Source organism: Hemitrygon akajei, chromosome 4 (assembly GCF_048418815.1).
Source record: "Hemitrygon akajei chromosome 4, sHemAka1.3, whole genome shotgun sequence".
Taxonomy (NCBI): Eukaryota; Metazoa; Chordata; class Chondrichthyes; order Myliobatiformes; family Dasyatidae; genus Hemitrygon; species Hemitrygon akajei.
In genome coordinates, this window is record NC_133127.1 from 46,490,655 (window position 1) to 46,514,051 (window position 23,397).

The following is a 23,397-nucleotide window of genomic DNA, read 5'->3' on the forward strand; positions in this document are numbered from 1 at the left end:
AGAGGACATGATTGGGAGGGAGGGGGAGTGTAGGTGTGATGACTGGCAATAGCCTGACAGTCTGATGTGCAGGAGCACGCTTCCCATTTAACGTACAAAAAAATGGCTTCTTGTGTTATTTTCCAATGTCAAACTTATGGATTTGCAATTTGACTACTGAAAAACTGTTAACAGACAAAAGTCAATCAAAAGCAGACTTTATCATAGGGGTATAAGCAAGCATCAAAGCTCATTGTACTTGTAAATGGGCAAATGTTCATGTAGAACAGTCCATTCAACCAACGATGTTCTGCTGAACTAATTAAACACCTGATTAAATGACTCACTTCTGTCTACACAATATCCATATCACTCCATTCTCTGCACATTCATGTGGTTATCTAAGAACCTTTTAAGCATCTCTATTAACTTTGTCTACACGACCACCCTTGGCAGTGCATTCCAGGTACACTCAGTGCAAACGTCTTGCCCTACACATCTCCTAGGAATTTCCCCCTTCTTCCTTAAATGGTTGACCTCTATTATTAGCCATTTCAACCTTGGGAAAAAGATACCTGTTGTTACTCAATTATGCCCCTCAAATTTTTATAAACTTCTGTTAGGTCATCTCTCAGCATCTGCTGCTCAAAAGAAAACAAATCTAGTTTGTCCAACCTCTCCTTATAACACATGCCCACGAATCAGGCAGTAAACCCTTCTGCACCTCTTCATAGGCTCTAGATCCTTTTGTCATGGAGCAATGAAAAACAAGTGCAATACTCTAGATGCAGCCTATCTAGTTGTATTAAGCTACAACTTAACTTCCTGACTCTTGAATGCCATACAACAAATAAAGACAAGCATGCCACACACCTTTCTACTACCCTATCAACCTGCGTAGCCACATTCAGCAAACTATGGATTTGGATCCAAGGATCCTCTCTGCACATCAACACTGATAACTGTTTTGCTATTAACTGTGCTGTCCTTTTACATTTGATTTCCCAACATGAAGCACCTCACAACTGGCTGGATTAATGTCACTTGCCATTTCTCCACAGATATCTTCAACAGATCTAAATCCTGTTGTATCCTTTGGCAATCTTCTGCACTATCCACAATGCCACTAATTATTGTTATATCTGCAAATGACCCATCCACATTTTTGTCCAAGCAATTTATATATATCACAAACTGCAGGAGTCCCAGTGAAGGTCCCTGCGGAACAGCACTAATCACAGACCTCGAACCAGATGGAGCCCTATTGACTACTACCCTGTCTTCTATGGACAAGACAACTTTGAATTCAAGTGGCTAAGTCACCTTGGATCCCATGTAGCTTGATCTTCTGGATGAGCCTACCAATGGGACCTTGTCAAACACCAAGATGTCTCTACCAATCACAATGTCAAATTAAACCAATCCCGCCCACATGTACAGGACATTGTTTACATCCTTCCATTCCCTGAGTGTTCATGGGACTGTCTAAATGCTTCTTGTATGCCACTATTGTGTCTGTTTCCACCACCAGCTCTGGCAGTGTATTCCAGGCACCCACTTCTCTCTGTGTAAAAAACCTACCCTGCACATTTCCTTTAAACTCCACTCCCCCCCCCCCACCGACCTTAAATGCATACTCACTAGTATTTATTCTGGGTAAAAATTCTAAATCTCTACCCAATCTATGCCTGTCAAATTTATATAAATCTCAATCAAGTGTGCCCTCAGCACCCAATGCTCCAGATAATCAATACAAGGTTGTCCACCTTCTTCTTGTTAGGAATGCGGGGAGGATAAAATGAGATTATGGTGGAACTTCAAAGGTTTGAATGTTTATTTATTATGAAAGATAGTCAGGAAACCAAGAAAGAAAAGAACAGCAGTACAATCATCAACCCTAAATCCCTCCTCCTCCCACAGAAAAATGAACAAAAATGGAACAGGCACATTGGACCACAAATCCCCCAACCCTGCACACAAAATAACAAGAAAGATTGGGCGAAAAATAGAGAACGCAAAAAAAAAAACAAAAGACTGAAAAATAGTCCACAGTCCAAGTCCACATCCAAAACGCAGAAAACCTGGGCTACATTCTCCCTCTCTGTAACAGAGTGACCTCATCAGTGATAAAAAGGCAATCTCCCTTCTCCATAGCAGAGCGATCTCACCACCAATAAAAAGGCAGTCTCCCCTCTCCAGAAGCACAGCAATCCCCCAGCAATACTGCTTTAATCGGTGAAGAATGGAATTTTAATTGGTGAAATAGAGTCGAACATTGGCTTGCAGCCTTCTCATCACAAGACGTGCAGAGTATGGAGGTATAAGGGCATTGTGTTGGCACAATGGGATTAGTTTAGTTCAGCATTTAATTACCAACATCGTGGGCTGAAGGGTTTGCTCCTGTGCTCTTTTATTTTAAGTTCTAAACGAAGAGATCAAAGCTATTTACTTCTGCCACTTCACATCCATGATATGTGGCTTTTAGCTGCACATTAGTTTAAAATTAGCCATAGAATGACTGAACTATGTTCTAAAGCTAAGTACTATATCCCTGTCCAGAAGATCATCTCACATTATTTGGTCACCAGTATATCAACTGAAAGAAGACATGTTCAAAAGTGTTGAAATGATCCATTAGGCTTTCTACATGTTTTCGAACATCCTGGAGGGTATTCATAGATTTTAAAATGATTCAGTCTGCTCTGTTTGAGAAATATACAGTATAAGTACAAAGGGCAAAAGGAATTCGGTGTTCAAGTAATGTCTTTACAATACAATATGATTTACAGTCAGACAGTATGTAATTCAAACCATGACATAACCAATGAACACTACACTTTATAGCCAGTGGTCTTAGCATATAGCTACAGCATCCATTCATGGAATAGAATCCACGGCAGCATTAAAAGTCCTGTTTCGGTTGAATGAGGCATCTGACGACTTGAATCCTCTACTTCCTTTCCTGTCATACATCTACCAGTATAGTCAATACATTCAAACTCACTTGTCTAATCTGATTATGATATGAAATTCCAGGGCATTTCTATCAACACCCATTGTCATCTGCACTGTTGATTGAATCATGTTAGGTTTCTATCTCGCTGTAATTATCTTCTCTTGTACTTTATCCCATCTATGACATGACATACAATCCCGAGCAGCAAGTTTTTTCTTCCCCTTTAAACAATATCACTTTTGACATTGTAGAGAATCTCTCAATACAGTTAACAATATTTGGCTGAAGAAAATCTCTTTGCTAATGTTTCACTATGCCATTGAAATAAGTAAAATGTTACAGACAAAAAATATACTCCCCAGGAATTGACAATTTCGCTTTAGGAAAATACGTATCTGCTTTCCCTAATACAAGAGAGATCACGCTAACCCAAGCCCTAGTTACACAAAAAACATGACCTATGGCAACTGGAACCATACCAATTTGCATAATATTTTAACAACAATAGTGAAGTTTCCATGATGAAAGATTAGATGTCCTTTTTTGCTGCAAAAGGATTAGTATTTGGACTGCCAACACAGATGCCTTGTGCAGGAAGGCACAGAGTCGACTGTACTTCCTTAGAAGGTTGGCGTCATTCAATGTCTGTAGTGAGATGCTGAAGATGTTCTATAGGTCAGTTGTGGAGAGCGTCCTCTTCTTTGTGGTGGCGTGTTGGGGAGGAAGCATTAAGAAGAGGGACGCCTCACGTCTTAATAAGCTGGTAAGGAAGGCGGGCTCTGTCGTGGGCAAAGTACTGGAGAGTTTAACATCGGTAGCTGAGCGAAGGGCGCTGAGTAGGCTACGGTCAATTATGGAAAACCCTGAACATCCTCTACATAGCACCATCCAGAGACAGAGAAGCAGTTTCAGCGACAGGTTACTATCGATGCAATGCTCCTCAGACAGGATGAAGAGGTCAATACTCCCCAATGCCATTAGGCTTTACAATTCAACCGCCAGGACTTAAGAACTTTTTTTTAAAGCTATTATTAATGCTTTTTGAGTTAGTGATTTAGATGCATATCATATTTTTACTGAGTTAAGTATTGTATGTAATTAGTTTTTGCTACAACAAGTGTATGGGACATTGGAAAAAAAAGGTTGAATTTCCCCATGGGGATGAATAAAGTATCTATCTATCTATCTATCTATCAATTTCATGATAAAGTGTACGTCTTTGGCAGGTGCAGGAATTATATGTAAATATTGTTCTATGGTGTAGAAAGAAAATTCTAAGTGAACAGATATATGTAGAGAATACTTGCTTGCTCAAGAGGCAAAATGATTAAAGAGTTCATGATATTTAAAGTTCAAATAGTTTTACATAGCAGATTTTAGTAAGTTCAAAATACCTTTTGCTGCATGAAAAATGTTAATTAAAAGGTGAAGTGTATTGGCTTTGTATTTTTAAAGTCTTGTTTTTAATTGGTGAATAGTCTTATCTATAGTCTTGCTTCCACACTTTTATGTCATGGGTTTAAGCCCACACACAATATGGGCAGACATCCCCATTCATTACTGAGAAAATGCTACATGTTAGACCATAAGACCATATGATACAGGAACAGAATTATGCCTTTCTGCCGTCGAGTCTGCTCCACCTTTCCATCATGGCTGACTCATTAACTTCTCAACTCATTTTCTCACTTTTCCCTGTAACCTTTCATGCGCTGATTTTTCAAGAATCTATTAGCCTCTGCCTTAAATATTCCCAATGGCCTGGCCTCTGCCTGTGGAAACAAATTCTACAAATTCACCACTTTCTGGCTAAAGAAATTCCACGTAATCATTCTAAATGGATGTCCCTCTATTCTGAGGTTGTGCCCTCTGATACTAGACTCCCCCACTATAGAAACATACTCTTCACATCCACTCTATCTAGGCCTTCCAACATTCGATAGATTTCATTGCGATCCACCATCATTCTTCTCAATTCTAGCAAGTACAGGTCCAGAGCCATCAAACTCTTCTCATATGACAAGGCTTTTGTTCCTAGAATAACTTTTGTGAACCTCCTTTGAAATCTCTCCGATGTCAGCCCATCCTTTCTTAGATAAAGGGCCCAAAACTACTGACAACACTCCAAGTGAGGCCTCAGCAGTGCCTTATAAAGCCTAAGCATTAGATCCTTGTATTTATATTCTAGTCCTCTTGAAACAAATGCTAACATTGCATTTACCTTCCTCAACACTATCTCAACCTGCAAGTTAACCTTTAGGAAATTCCGTACAAGGACTCCTTAGTACCTTTGCACCTTGGATTTTTAAAATTTTCACCCCATTTAAAAAATACTCTAGACTTTTATCCCTTCTATCACAGTACATGAACATACATTTCCCATTATCACGGGCTCTTAACTTGCGAAGAAATGTTATGTGTGGCACCTTATCAAATGAATCCTGATGATCCATGTACACGACAGCCAACAATTCTCCTTTGTCTATTTTCCTTACTATTTCCTCAATGAATTCCAACAGATTTGACAGGCAAGAATTTCTCTTGAGGAAACCTTGCTGACTATAGCCTCCATGTACACTGAAATCACATCCTTAACAATCAACTCCAACATCTTCCCAATCACTAAGGTCAGATTAACTGGCCTATAATTTCCTTTCTTCTGCCTCTCTCCCTTCTAGAATAGTTGAGTGACATTTGCAATTCTCCATTCCGTCCAGACCATGCCAGAATCTATTGATTCTTTAAAGATCATTACTAATGCCTCCACAATTTCTTCAGTTACCTCTTTCAGAACCCTGGAGTGTAGGCCATCTGGTCCAGGTGATGTGTCTAGCTTCAGACTTCCCAAGCTGTGACTTCTCTCTAGTAATAGCATTTACAATCACATCTGTCCCTGACACTCTCGAAATTTCAGCATACTCCTACTGTCCACAGTGAAGACTGTCGCAAAATACTTATTCAGTTTGTCTGCCATTTCCTTGTCCCACTTTACTACATCTTCAGAGTCATTTTACAGTGGTCTCATATCTACTCACGCCTCTCTTTTACTCTTCATATGTCTGAAAAAACTTTTGGTATCCTCTTTGATATTATTGGCTAACTTACCTTCATATTTCATCTTTTTCCTCCTTATGGTTTTATTAGTTGCTTTCTGTTGGCTTTTAAAAGTTTACCAACCCTCTAATTTCCCACTAATTTTTGCTCTATTATATGCTTTTCCTTTTTCTTTTATGTTGGCTTTGACTTTCTTTGTCAGCCACGGTTGTGTCATCTGCCTTTACAATGCTTCTTCTTTGAGATGTATCTATCCTATGCCTTCTGAATTGCTCCCAGAAACTCCAGCCATTGCTGCTCTGCCATCATCCCTGCTTTCTTCCCCTTTCAATCAACTTTGGCTAGCTCCTCTCTCATGCCTCTCTGTGTCTTTATTTCATTGTAATACTGATACATTTGTTTTTAGCTTCTCCCTCTCAAATCGCAGCGGGAATACTATCATATTATGATCATTGTCTCCTTGGGGTTCCTTTACCTTAAACTCCATAATCAAATCCAGTTCATTACACAACATCCAATCCAGAATAGCTGATCCCCTAGTAGACTCAACAACAAGCTGCTTTGAAAAGTAATTTCATAGGTATTCTACAAATTTTCTCTGTTTGGACCCAAAATCAGTACTATCCTGATTTTCCCAATCTACCTGCATACTGAAATCTCTCATGACTATCGTAACATTGCCCTTCTGACTTTCATGTTTTATCTCCCATTGTAATTTGTAGCCCACATCCTGGCTACTGTTCAGAGGCCTGTATGTAACTCTCACCAGGGTCTCTTTACCCTTGCAGTTCTTTAACTCCAACCACAACGATTCTACATCTTCTGATCCTATATCACTTCTTTCTAAGGATTTGATTTCATTTTTTGCCAACAGAGCCATGGCACCCCCTCTGCCCAATTGCATGTCCTTCCGATACAATGTGTATCCTTGGATGTTAAGCTCCCAACCATAATTTTCTTTCAGCTACGACTTAGAGATGCCCACAATATCACACCTACCAATCTCCAACTGTGCTACAAGATCAGGTACCTTATATCTTATACTGTGTGCATTCACATACAACAGCTTCAGTCCTATATTCATCACCCTTTCCGGTTTTGTCCCCCTGTTACACTGCAACTCAACCCTCATTCCACTGACTGTAACCTTGCCTATCATCTGCCTGTCCTTCCTGACAGTCTCAGTACACACTGCACCTGCTTGCATACCAAATGCCTCACCCTCAGCCCTCTCTTTCAGTTTCCCATTCCCCTCCCCAAAAGTTCTAGCAAATCTGCCCGTAAGGATATTGATCCCCATCAGGTTCAAGTATAACCTGTCCCTTCAGTACAGGTCACATCATCTCCAGAAGAGATCCCAATGATCCAGAAATCTGAAACCCTGCCCACTGCACCGGTTCCTCATCAACCAAATCATCCTATTCTTACCCTCACTGGCACGTGGCACAGGCAGCAATCCAGAGATTACTACCCTGGAGATCCTGTTGCCCAACTTTCTATCTGGCTCCCTAAATTCTCTCTTCAGTACTCCTCCCTTTTCTTACTAATGTCATTGATGCCATTATGTACTTCTGGCAACTCACCCTCTCTTAGGATGTCATGGGCACGATCTGAGATGCCCATGACCTGGAAGGTCTTCCTCACCCACCCCTCCCCACAAACGGTATCAAAAGCAGTATTCTTATTGTTGACGGGAATGGCCATAGGGGTACACTGCACTGGATGCCAATTTCCTTACCCTCTCCTGACAGTCACCCAGGTATTTGTCTCCTGTACTTTAGGGGTGACTACCTACCTGTGGGTCATATCTATCACCTCCTCAATTTCCCGTTTGAGCCAAAGGTCATCAAGCCGTAGCTCCAGTTGCTTAACATGTTCTCTGAGGAGCTGCAGCTTGGTGCACCTGGTGCAGATGTGGTTATCCAGGAGGCTGGAGGTCTCCCAGAATTCCCACATCTCACACAAAGAACACAATACAGCCCCAGAGCCATCCCCTTTGCTCTAACTGTGTTCTAATGGGCAAAGAATGAATAATGAAGAAGAAACTTACCAGATACATAACTCGCCCAAGCCTGTTGAGCAAAAGACTCCCACTCTAACATTGGTCCATTCCAACAAAGGTTTGTCCCTACCTTCTTTTTATTTGACCTTGCTAATGCATTGTTAGTTGACTGGCCTGTCAGAAAAATGCTGAAAGCCCATGAATGCTCTTTTTAAAAATCTCACTCACGGTTCTGTGAATTGCCTCCTCTCCTGCTCCAAATTCAATTGGACTGCCAGAAAAATGGCAAAAGCCCATGAATGCTTCTTTTTTAAAAAAATGTCATTCATGGACCTGTGAGTTGCCTCCTCTCTCACTCCGGATTTGACTGGGCCACAGGAAAAATGTTGGCATTGTTGTCCTTTAAGGTGCAATATAATCAATCCAGTAAATAGAATTATGAAACCAAGATCTTTTGTGTGAATTCATGCCTATTCTGGGGAAGATTCATCTCTCCTACTTTCTTACTGTTTTTGCAATGTGACCAATGGATAAAATTGAGAAGTTAATGTAGTCAAAATTCACTACACCAACAATGATAATACCTAATTATATACTTTACAAGTGATTCTCTTAATATTCTTGACACAACTTTTCACTTAACATTTTATCTGTATCTTACGACCTGAAAGAAAATTGCCAAATAAACATTACTTGTACAAACACAAGGAAATCTGCAGATGCTGGAAATTCAAGCAACACACACAAAATGCCGGTGGAACACAGCAGGTCAGGCAGCATCTATAGGAAGAAGTGCTGTTGACATTTTGGGCCAAGACCCTTCGGCAGGATGGTCCTGATGAAGGGTCTAGGCCCGAAACGTCGACAGTGTTCTTCCTATAGATGCTGCCTGGCCTGCTGCGTTCCACCAGCATTTTGTGCGTATTACCTGCGTGATTTGTTTTTTTCTACAGAGTGACCTCTATGAGCCTAGTTTTCATATGAATATCATTGAAAACCCATAGCAATAGAAGCGGACAACTAGATTCGAAGTTTACTTCAGATGAGCTTGTCGCTTCATCAATTCTCCCTATTTCATTCTTGAAATCCACAGAATTAAGTAAAATTGTACTGAATTACTAGCTTTGACTAAAAGTTGCTCTCTATGTCCAAACCTCTGTGTCCAACTGCACATTCCATCATCTGCTCTGAACAAACTGCCACTTTGGGAAAATGACCCTCATCATTCCAACTCCTTTATTTGGTTCTATGCTTCCTTTCCGATCAGATTCAATCATCTTCAGGCCTTATCATCTCTCTGTCTCTGTCACCATTTCCACTCTCCTATCCTCCATCTACTGATCACCCCTCCTCACTCAGATCCACCTATAGTTTGTTATCTCTTACTCTGCCCCTTCCCCTACTCTTTCAATGCAGATAGACGGTCTTAACCATCCATTTTTCTCAACGGATGCTAATTGATCCACGGAGTTCGTCCAGCAGTTTGTGCTTTGTTTGAGATTCCCGCATCGGCAGTGTCTTGTGTCTCCACTCTTATCATTATTTGTTCCTGCTGCTCTGATACTTTCATCTTCTTTAAGAACCTCTTGTTTCTCCATTAAAACCCTGGATGCTTACTACTTTCCCCAAAGCTCCTTTCCAACCTTGTTCAACCTTGTTTCCATGTTCTTTATACCTCCTTTTGCTTTCCTTCATTCCAAGCATGCTAATTATGGAAAAAGATACAAATTTTTCATTGGATAACAACAATCAGTGTTGATTGTCCTGTTGGATACTCAGCACAAAGTGGGATAAGAAAGGTGATTAAGTTTGCCTTGCACCCCATTAGCTTAGCCTCCAGAAAGGCTCTGCGAAGAAGAAAATAAAGGAGGTACAACAGAATAGATGGATGCACATGAATTTCAGCCTTCTCCTCCTTACCGAAACCTCTCTCCAAAACCCAAGAAGACAACAGAGTAAAAATTCCATGCTACAAATCTAAAGCTACGAACTGCTTTCTTCAGCTTGACCTCTTGAACTTCACCAATGATATTTCAAAGATTGTCAGAGGAACTCATTTTCTACAGAGGATTTCTCAAGATGGGTTTACATATTAATTGGCTTCCATCTCATAATTAACCTCATGAACACCTATTTCTTTTCAGAGGAATAAGTCAACAGAGCATTAAATCATCGGTTGGTGTATATTCCAGCATTTTTGTTTTATTGAAAAAGGGAGTTGTGAAGGAAATGAGGAGTTATTTTTATACTCCATTGATCCTCCTTACATTTAAAATTCTGTCTTTAAAAACTGAATCGACTGATATTCTTTTGAGATTAGCTGTTTTTTTGAATCTAAATATCAGTGAATAACAACCCATTTGTTCCTTCAATAAAAATAAGGCTTATTTAACATTCAGATCTCAGAGATTCCAGACACCAGAATGATCTTTGTTGCCCACTTCAAGGTCATTTGGGTGCACAAAACACAATAAAACAGCTCAGAGGTAGCTTTCCTGGTGAATAATAATACTACAATTACTTACTTTGCCTTAACGAAACTCAGGTGGATACATTCCACAATGTGGGTGTAAAGCTATTTACTTGAATAGGTTGTGCACTTACTGAATAAGCTTCTTTTTCAGAAATAATAACTATTCAATCTTGCTTTTGCACTCCTGTTCTTACTTCCCTTGTTTCCATATTTGAAGTCTTAAGACCTTTAAATGACCATGTACTGCAAGACTGGCAACTGATAGTGGCTCAATTAAATCCATAATATACATTAATTCAACACAATATATGGAATATTAATGAAAAACACTAGATATTGTTTTAAATTATAACATAATTTTTTCCTTACAATGTCTACTTCAACTACTTAGAGTCAAAGCTTTCATGTATGAAACAAAAACTTTCTTCGCCTCTCTTCCAGACAATGTTAAATTAACAACCATGTCATTTCATTCACATAACTCTATGAAGGTTTGAGAAAGATGCAAAAAGAAGGTGAGCATCTGTGTGTGGTGAAGTAATAACCATATAACAATTACAGCACGGAAACAGGCCATCTCGGCCCTTCTAGTCCGTGCCAAATGCTTACTCCCACCTAGTCACACCGACCTGCACTCAGCCAATAACCCTCCACTCCTTTCCTATCCATATACCTATCCAATTTTACTTTAAATGACAATACCAAAACTGTCTCTACCACTTCTACTGGAAGCTCGTTCCACACAGCTACCACTCTCTGAGTAAAGAAATTCCCCCTCGTGTTACCCTTAAACTTTTGCCCCCAAACTCTCAACTCATGTCCTCTTGTTTGAATCTCCCCTACTCTCAATGGAAAAAGCCTATCCACGTCAACTCTATCTATCCCCCTCATAATTTTAAATGCCTCTATCAAGTCCCCCCTCAACCTTCTATGCTCCAAAGAATAAAGACTTAACTTGTTCGACCTTTCCCTGTAACTTAGGTGCTGAAACCCAGGTAACATTCTAGTAAATCTTCTCTGTATTCTCTCTATTTTGTTGACATCTTTCCTATAATTCAGTGACCAGAACTGTACACAATACACAAGTAATATGTGTACAATTATCATAACAAAAGTGATTTTTGAAGGAGGAGACTGGAACCAAACAATCAGTACTATGTTGGATGCACTCTTGCAATGAAAGAGATTATACACTTTGACCGATTGGATGAGGTCTAAATCAGCAACATGCAAAGAGTAACTACATACACAGTCAGTTTCTGCTGATACATTTATGGTAATCCCCATTTCTTTGTTGTTTGCCTCCATCATCGTGATTTTTTTTAAAACACAACATGCTTAGTGTTTTATATTGCAAAGATTATCGGCAACAGGAATAAAGAAAATCAAAGGGAATGACAGAATTGTGAGGACTTTCCTTGAAGGTTAAATAACCACATTTCTGAAAACGGCTGCTCAGCTCCAACAGGTGATCAAACACCTGAAGAAAACTGTGGGGAAATACAATTCTAAAACTTAACACAGACATGTCCTGTAAAGGTAAATGGCCTGTTGAACTGACTGCTTTAACTCAAAACATTGGCTGTGAACGTTCTGAATTTTTCTCTTTGTGTGGTATTTTGGCCTCATCACCAAACCTCAGCAGTGTGGGCTCCTAAACTTTACAGATTGATATCAATGAAGGATTTAATCAGAAGTAGTGGTACAGTGTAAGTCACAAAACTTAAAAAAAAATTAAAACACTTAAAATTTTTAATGCCTTTTAAGTTTTTCGCAAAATCCTAAGAAATCCATTTGAAATAAAGTCAACTGAAAATCCTAACGGGAATCATCCATTTAAAGTGAACTTCAAGTATAAGTTCAAATTTAATTATGATTCAACTTCATATTCACTAATAGGAAATGAGAATCTCCATCAGTCCCCAGCATGTGGTTTGATACAGTTTCTCTCTAGAGAACAGTAAGAATTGCATGAGTTTTTTGGTCACCTTTTGCAACACATTCTGGATCCAATATGCTTTCCTCAAAGTCATAATGTTGTAAGTTCATGTCCTACTGTAGGCACAACCAGTTAACCTTGCCCAATGCATCAACACTAAATTGACAACATCAATAAGATTTGGAAGATTACATGGCACTGTTCGAAAAAACATGCTTTATAGGAAACATGTTATAGGAAACGCGTTCCACCAACATTTTGTATGCGTTGCTTGAATTTCCAGCATCTGCAGATTTCCTCATGTTTGCTTTATAGGAAACATACTTTTTCGCCACACTAACACGTTAGCTAGCTATATCTTCACTGCTGTTGGGGGGAATCAAATACTTTGCATTATATCTGATGCATTTTCCCATAAAATTATTAGTAACTACATATCAATAAGCTGCTAAAAAAGTGAAATATTTCTGTCTGCGATCCTATTTGCATGTTGGAAAATCCCTTCTTTTCTCAATGATGTCTGTCCTGAACCAAAGTGTAATCAAACCAGACTTTCAATCCAGGCTTTTAAATGACTATCATTTGCATGAAATGCATCATCTACATTAATGTATGCCTAACCCTCCCTATTTCACATCATCATGGGAAAAGACAAACAGGCTCTTCAAAGCCACTCTCTTTATAAACCCTATGCAGACAAATTTAGATGCACTAGTTTTTGAAATTACGTTAGAAGATAACTAAACTTCAAGAAGAAAATTTATGTAATTTCCAGTACTTACATCTGGAATGAAGCCAATCTCATTAAGATGGTTACTCAACTCTGGGTCATGGAAAGCAATCATCTGGGAAAATACCGTCAGATACTCTGTAAAAAGGGAAAAAAAAGCAATATATTCATTATCAAAAATAATATATCTACTGAAAGGCTGCTCCTTGAAGAACATTCATTGTGTTCATAACCACAAGGAGAAAGGAAGTTCACTATCACACAACCTTGAAATATCCGGGCACAGTTTCCAAGGCAATGGCACAAAGTTTACAAGGTTAAGAAACCCCTGCTGAAATCTGAAAACTACACAAGTATACAGTATATCACAGCTTTTTGACATCCAAATTAGAAATATTCTCAGGTTTAAAACTAAAATTCCATCTGAACCCAAAGGCTTCTGAACCAAGCCTGACATAGCACAACATAGATTTTACTTCCTGAATACTTTTGAGTGTATCTTGTGGATTTCAGGCTGTTCATCGTGAAAATCACCATGTAAGTTCCCTATCACACACCATTTTATTTTAAGATCGCTTATATTTGTTATTTCAATGGATAATTCAAGTCAATTAAAATGTTTCCTACAACGTAAGCTGAAAAGTTTCCTATCTTGTCCAGGCATGCCTCAGAATGCTCAGGCAGGGTGGATACTGCATGGAAGGACAAGTTTTAGAAAGGCTATAAAAACATCATGCACACACAATTCTACGATTGTGCTTACTTGTATATATATCAGTTTGTGATCACGTTGATATGCACACTCAACATGCATAGCATATTGTGTATACTCATTAAAATAAAGTATTTGTGTTTTCAGCAGTATTTGTGATTGCAAAATGTCTCGACAATGTTGCAACAGCCATGATATTTTATGTTATATATGTGGTGAGTATACACTTACTGTAAATCTCAGAGACAGAGCATGACTCTTACTGAGAAAGCCCATGAGCTCTACTTTGGGTGTAAAATTGACAACCATGACAAAGCCTGGGCTTCTCACTTTTGTTGCCCAACATGCATTGTCGATCTTAGAGCTTGGCTCAGAGGCACTCAGAAGTCAATGCCATTCGCTGTCCTGATGACGTGGTGAGAACAGAAAGATCATCTGGCAGACTGCTACCTCTGATTTACCAGTGTGTCTGGCTTTTCTGCTAAAAACATGAAATCCATTGAATACCCCAATCTCCCTTCAGCCATGAGACCTGTGCTGCATAGCAAAAGTCTTCCAATACCGAAGTCACCAGAGACATGGAATCTAGAGGAGGCAGACAAAGATGCCATGATGGACAAGCCAGGAATAGAAAATGACTTTGATACTGATACAGATTTTAAACCTTTTATGTCAAATGAGCCTCATCGTATAACTCAATCTGTGTTAAGTGACCTGGTCAGAAACTAGGGTTTGTCAATGGTAAAAGCAGAATTACTGGGTTCTAGACTGCAAGGATGGAATCTGCTATCACCAGGCAGAAAAATTTCCATGAAGGATTTCGATATTTGAGACAGATGTTTCCCAGAATAACTGATCACAAAATTATGGAAGGTATTTTTGTTGGTCCACAATTCAAAACGGGTCATCAATGACAGGAAATTCGAAGAACTTCTACTGGGACTGGAAAAAATTGCATGGAAGATATTCAAAGATATTGCTGAAAATTTTCTTGGCAACTACAGAACACCAAACTACATGCAACTAGTTGACAACATGTTTCAAGCAAACACAAACATGAAGTGCAACATGTCACTAAAGATCATTTTCTGCATTCCTATTTAGACTTCTTCCCTGCAAATCTTGGCACTGTCAGTGACGAGCATGGTGAAAGGTCATGGAGAGATGGTATCAGGGCAACTGGAATCCATTAATGCTGGCTGATTGTTGTTTTTGTTGGACACTTAAGCGAGAAGCCTCAGACACCAAGTACAAATGAAAATCATCAACAAAACATTTTTAGCTTGGTTGAACTATTGCAAAACATCAGAACTATTCTGCAATTAAACACATTATATTCAATAAAAATTAATTTCTTGTTTCTCCAAATTACAATGTGATACAAGTACTCTGAAATTATATTTGTGGTCAGCTTCAAGTGGTCTATCATAAGCAAAAAAAAAAAAAAAATTCAACACTTCCGGAAAAATTTGCTGTCCTGTGTTATTTATCACTTGTATCAACGATTTGGATAACGTTCAAGATGCTCTTAATAAGTTTGCAGAAGGCACTAAAATAGGTGATATGTTGGACAATGAAAAAGGTTATCAAAAACTGCAGGGGAGTTTCGATCAGCTGAATAAATGAGCAAAAGAATGGCACATAAAGTAAATTTGCATACGTGCAAATTAATTAAATTTGGAAAGTCAAATCCAAGTATGATGCTTACAGTGTTTGGCAAGGCGCAGGGGTGTGTTGCAAGAACAGAGGGACCTTGAAGTACAACAATATAGTTTAGTGAAAATCGAACCACAGGTAGAAAAGGTGGTGAAGAAGACTTTTGACACACTGCCTTCATCAGTTAGGGCACTGAGTAAGAGGTCATGGAACCCTAATGTGTGAGGCCACAATTGGAGTATTGTGTTCAGTTCTGGACAGTCTGCAAAAGGAAAGATATTATTAAACTGAAAAGAATGCAAAAAAGAGATACAAGGATGTCAGCAGAACTTGAAGAACTTAGTTATAAACAGAGAAGGGACAGGGTAGGACTTTATTCCTAGAAGTGAAGGAGACTGACAGGTGTATAAAATCATGAGGGACACGGATAGAGTGAATGCAGTCTTTCTCTTAGGGTCAGTCAAGGACCGGAGGGCATAGGTTTAAGCTGAGAAGGGGAAGGTTTAATAGGAATTTGAGGAGTAGCAGCTTTTTGTAATCAGCAAGGGAGTTATCTATGAGGAATTAGCTGTCAATGGAAGTGGATGAGACAGGCATAATAACAACCTTTAAAAGTTGGACAGATATATTGAGAAGGGTATGGGCTAAATGCTGGCAAATGGGACTAGTTTAGATGGGGCATCTTAGTCAGCATGGACCTATTGAGATGAAGTACTTGCTTCCATGCTGTATAACTCTAGGAACTCTATATAGTGTGCTGCATCAGATTCAAAAAGAAAGAGAAAGAAAAGCAGGTAGAAGGAAAGTAGCTTTATTTGTCACACATATATTGTAACATTCAGTGCCACAAAGCATGCCTGCAACTCAGCAAGCCTTACTAACCTCCATGTCTTTGGAATGTGGGAGGATACCAGAGCACCCGGAGGAAACCACACAGTCACAGGGACAGCAGTGTGAATCGAAGCCCAATCGGTGATCATTGGTGCTGTAAAGTGATGTGCTAATCGCTAAGCTACCATGCCACCCATGTCACAGAGAGCAACTCGAAGTGCTCTGCATTACTGCGTTTATTTCTAAAGAGTCAGTCTGTCACTTTCCAACCTAAGCCCGAGGAGTTACTCTTTTCCATGCCTAGCACAAGTTGGAGCTGACATTTACAGCTGGGTCCCATCAAGCTTTGGAAAAGCAACCAGTTGTAATCCAAATGGTTAATCCCTATAACATAGTGATAAGTGTACTAGTAACTCATCACTAGAAGAGCAAAGATACTGCTGACCTTTTTGTTCATCTATTCTAATCCAATTAGCTTGCAGTATCCTTCTAGATTCTGCTGATTTAGAGGTGCCTGTGTAAATTACTCTTAAATGGAATGACTATATCAGATTCTACCATCTCCAGATACTAACCATTCTCTGGTTAAAAAAAACTTTCCCCTCACTTTCCCCTCAAATCTCTATTAAAACCTATCTCTCGCAATAAACCTGTGTATTTGCTTTTCAGTCACAAACCAGAGAAAATCCGCAGATGCTGGAAAACCAAGTAACACACACAAAACGCTAGAGGAACTCAGCAGACCAGCAGCATCTATGGAAAAGAGTACAGCTGACGTTTCGGGACGAGACCCTTCTGCAGGTCTGGAGGAAAGAAGATGAGGAGTAAAGTTTAAAGGTTAGAGGAGTGGAGGGAGAAACACAAGGTGATAGGTGAAACTGGGAGGGGAAGGGGTGAAGTAAGGAGCTGGGAAGTTGATTGGTGAAAGGGATACAAAGGTGGAGAGGGGGGATTCTAATAGGAGAGGACAGAAGGCCATGGAAGAGAGAAAAGGGGGGAAGGAGAACCAGAAGGAGGCAATGGGTAGGGAAGGAGATAAGGTGAGAGAGGAAAAAGGCAATGGGGAATGGCGAAGGAGGAGGGGGCATTACTGAAAGTTTGAGAAGTTGATGTTCATACCATCAGGTTGGAGGCTATCCTGACAAAATCTAAGGCACTGTTCCTCCAACCTGAGTGTGGCCTCATCATGACAGCAGAGGAGGCCACTGGGAAATCCTGCTTCTTCTGGTAGACGGAGCGAAGGTGCTTGGCGAAACGGTCTTCAAATCTACGTTGGGTCTCACCAATATGCAGGAGGCCACACTGGGAGTACCAGACACAGTATATGACCCCAACAGACTCACAGGTGAAACGTCACCCCACCTGGAAGGACTGTTTGCTGCCCTGAATCGTGGTAGGGGAGGAGGTGTAGCGCTTGTTCCACTTGCAAGGATAAGTGCCAGGAGAGAGATCAGTGGGGAGGGACAAATGAAAAAGGGAGTTACGATCCTTGTGGAAAGCAGAAAGTGCAGGGGAGGGAAAGATATGCTTGGTGGTGGGATCCTGTGAAGGTTCAAGTTTACTGTCATTCAACTATATAATGTATACCGCAAATAAAACGTTCCTTTAGACCAAGGTGCACAGCATAGAACATGTAACTCACACACAAAACAAATTAATGTTACCACAAATAAATTAACAACTAATAAAATATATTCCAGAAGATTGACATTTAGCATAAGGTGCATTTACAACACGAGTTTAAAAAGTAAACAGTATAATGCTACTGGTGCTTCATAAGAGATGGAACCCGAGTGATGGCAGGGAGTTCAGTTGTCTCATGGCCTGAGGGAAGAAGCTGATCCTATTGTAATAGTCCTTGTCCTAATGCTACGATGCCTCCTGCCTTTTGATAGGGGGTCAAAGAAATTGTGGGACAGATGGGAGGGATCCTTGACAATGTTAAGGGTCCTACGTGTGCAATGTTCTTGATAAGTATCTCGGATATCCCCACCCCGAGACCAGAAGTGCGTACAATACTCCAAGTATGGCCCAACCAATGCTTTCAAAAGTTGCAACATAATCTCTCAATTTTTATTCTCCACATCCCAACCTATGAAGGTAAGCATGTATATGCCTTCTTTACCACTCTATCTGTATGTTGCTACCTTCAAATTCATCAACATTCCTATCATTTATGCCATTTGTCCTACTCCAATATGACTTTTCAAAATCAGTTTGAACTTGTCAGAAACTGCTGATCTCCTGGGATTTTCATGCACCACCATCTCTAGGGTTTACAGAGAATGATACAAAAAACATCAGTGAGCAGCCTTGCTGTGGGCAAAATGAGAGATGACAGAGGAAAATAGCCAGACTGGTCCCAGCTGACAGAAGGTGACAATAACCCAAATAGCCACACGTTAAAACTGTGATGTACAGAAGAGCATCAACGAATACACAACACATCGAGCATTGAAGTGGATGGTCTACAGCAGCAGAAGACCATGATGATAGACTCTGTGGTCACTTCATTAAGTACAGGAGGTATCTAATAAAATGGCAATTGAGTGTATATAGTTGATTGATTCTTACATAAAAGTAATTGAGATAAATAATAGATTGAAGTAAAATCAGTGACTGTTTTAAAAAATATCTGAGAAGGACATATTCATTCATTCAGGTCGCAGACCTGTGCAATGATTGTACAACTTTCATTTTTTACTGTCAAATTCTACATACTCCAATGCTTTTGTACATCGTGGAGTTAAGACTGGGTTTCCAGGTATTGAAAACAGAAAAGCTACCTGATCTAATGATGTCTGGTTCCACATTCCTTGTGAAACTTTATCTCACCCACCACTTTTTAGACGGTGCAATAGGGGCACATTATGGATAAGGTCTCATTTTGCTTTTTATTTCAAGCCCATCTTGTGATTCTATCAGAATGTATTTGGCATTCCAGCATCCGTCTGTTTTATCAACATTTGTTGACACAAAGGGAATTCATAACGGAGATATTCCCTTTCAGATAGCATTGAAACAGCATTCTCTATAGGCTAATCTTTCCACTGACTTACTGCAGACATGTAGGGCAAAGCTGACAGAAAAGATTACTGATCTTTGTGATTTATGAGATTACTGGTTCCAGGAAGTTATTTTTTTAAGATAAATAATTTCCATTAGTTGCTGAGTGAGTAATTAAAAGGTATACAGCAATCAACAACATTTATAAACACAAGTGAGAATTATTTTTATGCACATTGTAATTAAGTAAAACAACACAGATAGCAGTACTTCTCACACAATCTATGATAGGCTGCAGGGACTTTTGATAAAGAAACCTATCTTAACAAAGGATGAGGATAGCACTGGAAGGGTGGCACGAGTGGGTGGGATTCAGTTGATAGTTATTTCAGAAAGCTGCCAAAATTGCAATAGGTTAAATGGTCTTTGATTTTGCTACACATTTCAAACACTTAAGACCATTACAGTCAGTTTTATCCGACATCTGTTGTAACTCAGGATTCAAGTTACATAATAGTTCTGGAGGAAGCATCACTTCAAGTATGATCTGGGAAAACTTACCAATCATATAACCACTTATATTGCCCTAAGACTTTAAACTTGATGTCTCCCCTCTATTCTTTCAGTCCAAGTGAAGTGTCTTGACCCAAAATGTCACCCGTCCTTTTCCCTTTAGAGATGATAATGACCAACTGAGTTTATTTCATTGATTTATTTTATTCAGCATGGTAACATGCTGTATTTATTTTATACAGCATGGTAACAGGCCCTTCAGCCAATGAGCACACGCCACCCAATTACACCCATGTAACCAACTAACCTGTACATCGTTGGATTGTGGGAGGAATCTGGAGCGCACAGAGAAAACCAACGCAGTTAGGGGAAGAATGTACAATCTCCTTACAGGCAGTGGTGCAACTGAACTAGGGTCACTGGTGCTGTAATATTATGACATTAACCACAATTCTACCGTACCGCCCAATGTTCCCTCTGATTTGCAGTGACTAGTGTGTGCAAAAATCATATGCTGTGCAATTTTTTTGCCCAGTGACAACAACATATGTGTTTAATTTCCTAAAATAAAAGGTATTAATAAGCCATTTTTATAATCTGCAGACAAATCATTACAAACTCCATGTTGTCAACACTGTCCACATCAGAAAACTAAAAAGAAAATGTGATTCTGTACGATCATGAAATATACTTAACATGCCAATGAGGTAGAGGGTGACAACTTTTTGTGTGCAATTTAAATTCCCTTGTGCGCTAGTAGCAAAAGACACACACACACACACACACACACACACACACACACACACACACACACACACACACACACACACACACACACACACACACACACACACACACACACACACACACACACACACACACACACACACACACACACACAATCTCCAACAGCTTGTTTTGTTTTTTTGTAAGCATTCAAGCATCTACAGTCTCGTGTCTCTGTCTGTGGGGCACATGAATGGCATATTCTGCCCAGCATAACCAAACAAATGTAATTAGGGTCTCAGTACTAAAGATACTGTCCCGGGAGAAGTAACCAACATTGGTTCATTTGTTTTTCTCCTAAACTTGGAAGATTTTGCCAAAAATGTTGGTGGTACTTTTGTAGAGCCATGAGATGCCTGCAGTAGGTAGTTCTGGTCTCTGAAGCTATAAGAGGTTAAGGATTACTGGCGTCTAATAGAACATAACTTTTGTGCCATGCTGAAGTCTTGATCTTTAAATACACTGTCCTTCAATTGACCCAAAGCTGTGTATTGAAGGCAGTGGTAAATCTCACCACTGATTAAAAAACGTAACTGCAGTATTTCCTACAAAAGTGGTTGGCATTCTCCTGTCTCGAAGGACAATGGGTGATCATCCTCATCTTCACAAACTTGGGCAGAAAGTATAGAGATCCTGAGATGTCAAGTTGTCAAGATCCCCCTCTTGGCCTCACCAGTGTAGTCCAAAGGATAGCTTACGGAGCAATATGTTTGGCATCAGCTTGGCTGCCTTAGGGACTCCACCCCGGATTTGCTGTCTGGGTTTACTCCCACAGCCTTCGTCTCCCCCAAGGCAGGCCACAAGACAGTGGGGCTATTTACCCATAGCTGGGGATCTGGTTCACTAGCACCAGGGCACGTCCACATGCCAGTGGGACTGCATGCTACGAGTGCAGAGGTCAGACCTCCTCCCCATCTTCTGTAGTTCAGCCGGAATTGAAAGGAGTTCAGTTTCTGTGTGTCACCAGCAAGGAGGCACTATATGAGGTTTGCATGAGGCATCACAGAGGCTATGAACCGGCAGGGAGAGAGTTACACATTCAACTCTTTTTTTCATGAGACTGGTAGCGAGTGGTGGAAGCTGAAAGTAAGAGCGACAAGCACTACCAACTTACACTACCACAAGGATGTGTCACAACAACCATTTGCAACAGTACAACACTTCAAATGTCTTCCTTGTAAATAGCTTCAGGACTTTGTGATAAAACTATATAACTCCAGTGTTTTTGTTAAGAAAACTCTTGAAAGGTTGAAATAAATCTTAATTCTGCATTAGCTAGTAAATTATCTCAGAGTCTTATTGACTGAGGGGGAAAATGGCATTTAATCTAATTTTATGGTGGAATATAGTAACTCAGACCTGGAAAAGGGAAAACCAAGGAATCTGTCCAAATTAATCTGATAACATCGTGTACTCTGTTAAACATTTATCAATTTGACCATTGCTGGGAACACAGGAAAAGGAACAGGTCATTCACTCCACCATTTAATTAGATCATGCCTTATCTACACTTCGTCTGTTAGCTGTGGTTCTATAATCAGTAATGCTCCAGTATATCAAAAAATCTATTAGCCATAATCTTGAAATTTTTAACTGGTTCTCATACTTAGTAGATGTCAATAACTTCAACAGATGTACAGTGGAAAGCACTCCGGTTGCGTCACAGCCTGGTATGAAACTCCAATGCACAAGAACACACAGTCAGTTCCACCTTGTGTTCAACTGTTCCTACCATACAGAAGAAGAGGTGATCTTTCAGGAAGGTTTTAATCCATCATCAGAAACTATACCCCACCCCAACCCCCCCAACATCCATGCCATATTATTTTCTGAATATTGGCAACAGGTACAGGAACCTGAACTGACCTCAAAATCATAACACTGCCTCTGGACATAATTTTTTTCTCTCAATCTTGTAACACATCATTATCCTTATTTTAATGTTTATTTTTATGTAAGTGTAAGTTAATGTATAATTTATTTCAATTTAATTTCACTGTAACTTACTGTAATACTGCTGCAAAAGTCTAATTTTTGCGGCTCTTTATTCCAAGTTAACGTATGCCTACGGCAAGAATAAATGTGGAACTTGAGCTGTCTTTAAAAGTATAGGGTGGTTGGGGAGAACATTCCAGGATTCCACAACCTCTTGTAAAGGTGACAAATAAAGAGCATCCTATCAAAAGAGTTCATTGTTACAAGAAGCAATACATATTTTCAGTCTGTTGTGGGAAAAGAAACACCAGCATGAGAGATCAGTGAGCTAAAATGTAAACCCTGCTTCTGCCCCACCACAGATCAGAATCAGGTTTAATATCATTGGCATATGTGTCTTTGGACTATTTTTACTGTGCCCATGGTCTGTTTTTTTAAAATCAATTATGGTATTGTTTGCACTGTTATAACTATATGTTGTAACTATGTGGTTTTGTGTAGGTCTTGTAGCTTTAGTTTTTGGTTTGTTGGGTGGTAGAGTTGGTCTCCTGACTTGGTGTATCTGGGTAGACTTGTTTTGTCTGGTGGGTTTGGAGCTCCTTTCCAGGGAACGTGCTAAGATGTTAGCGTGATATTAATACGCAGCAGCCTCTCCGGACTCTGGATTTGGGGATTGCCAAATGCTATATGGATTTTCTGGTGTAGTCTGTTTTGTCATGTGCTTTTGTGATATCATTCTGGAGGAACGTTGTCTCATTTTTTAACTGCATTGCAGTTGTGGTTTCTAAATGACAAACCAAAATTCAATTCGAATTCATTTCAAAA

At 39.7% G+C, this 23,397-nt stretch overlaps 1 protein-coding gene across 1 annotated transcript in view; it reads right to left on the bottom strand.

Moving 5' to 3' along the window:
• The window catches only part of tbck (TBC1 domain containing kinase), a 220,308-nt gene that overhangs the window by 94,082 nt on the left and 102,829 nt on the right, over positions 1 to 23,397 (bottom strand). Inside the window, exon 20 of the mRNA XM_073042483.1 lies at positions 13,186 to 13,271. Coding sequence (XP_072898584.1) covers positions 13,186 to 13,271 — 86 coding nt within the window. The remainder of the gene's footprint in view (positions 1 to 13,185; positions 13,272 to 23,397) is intronic.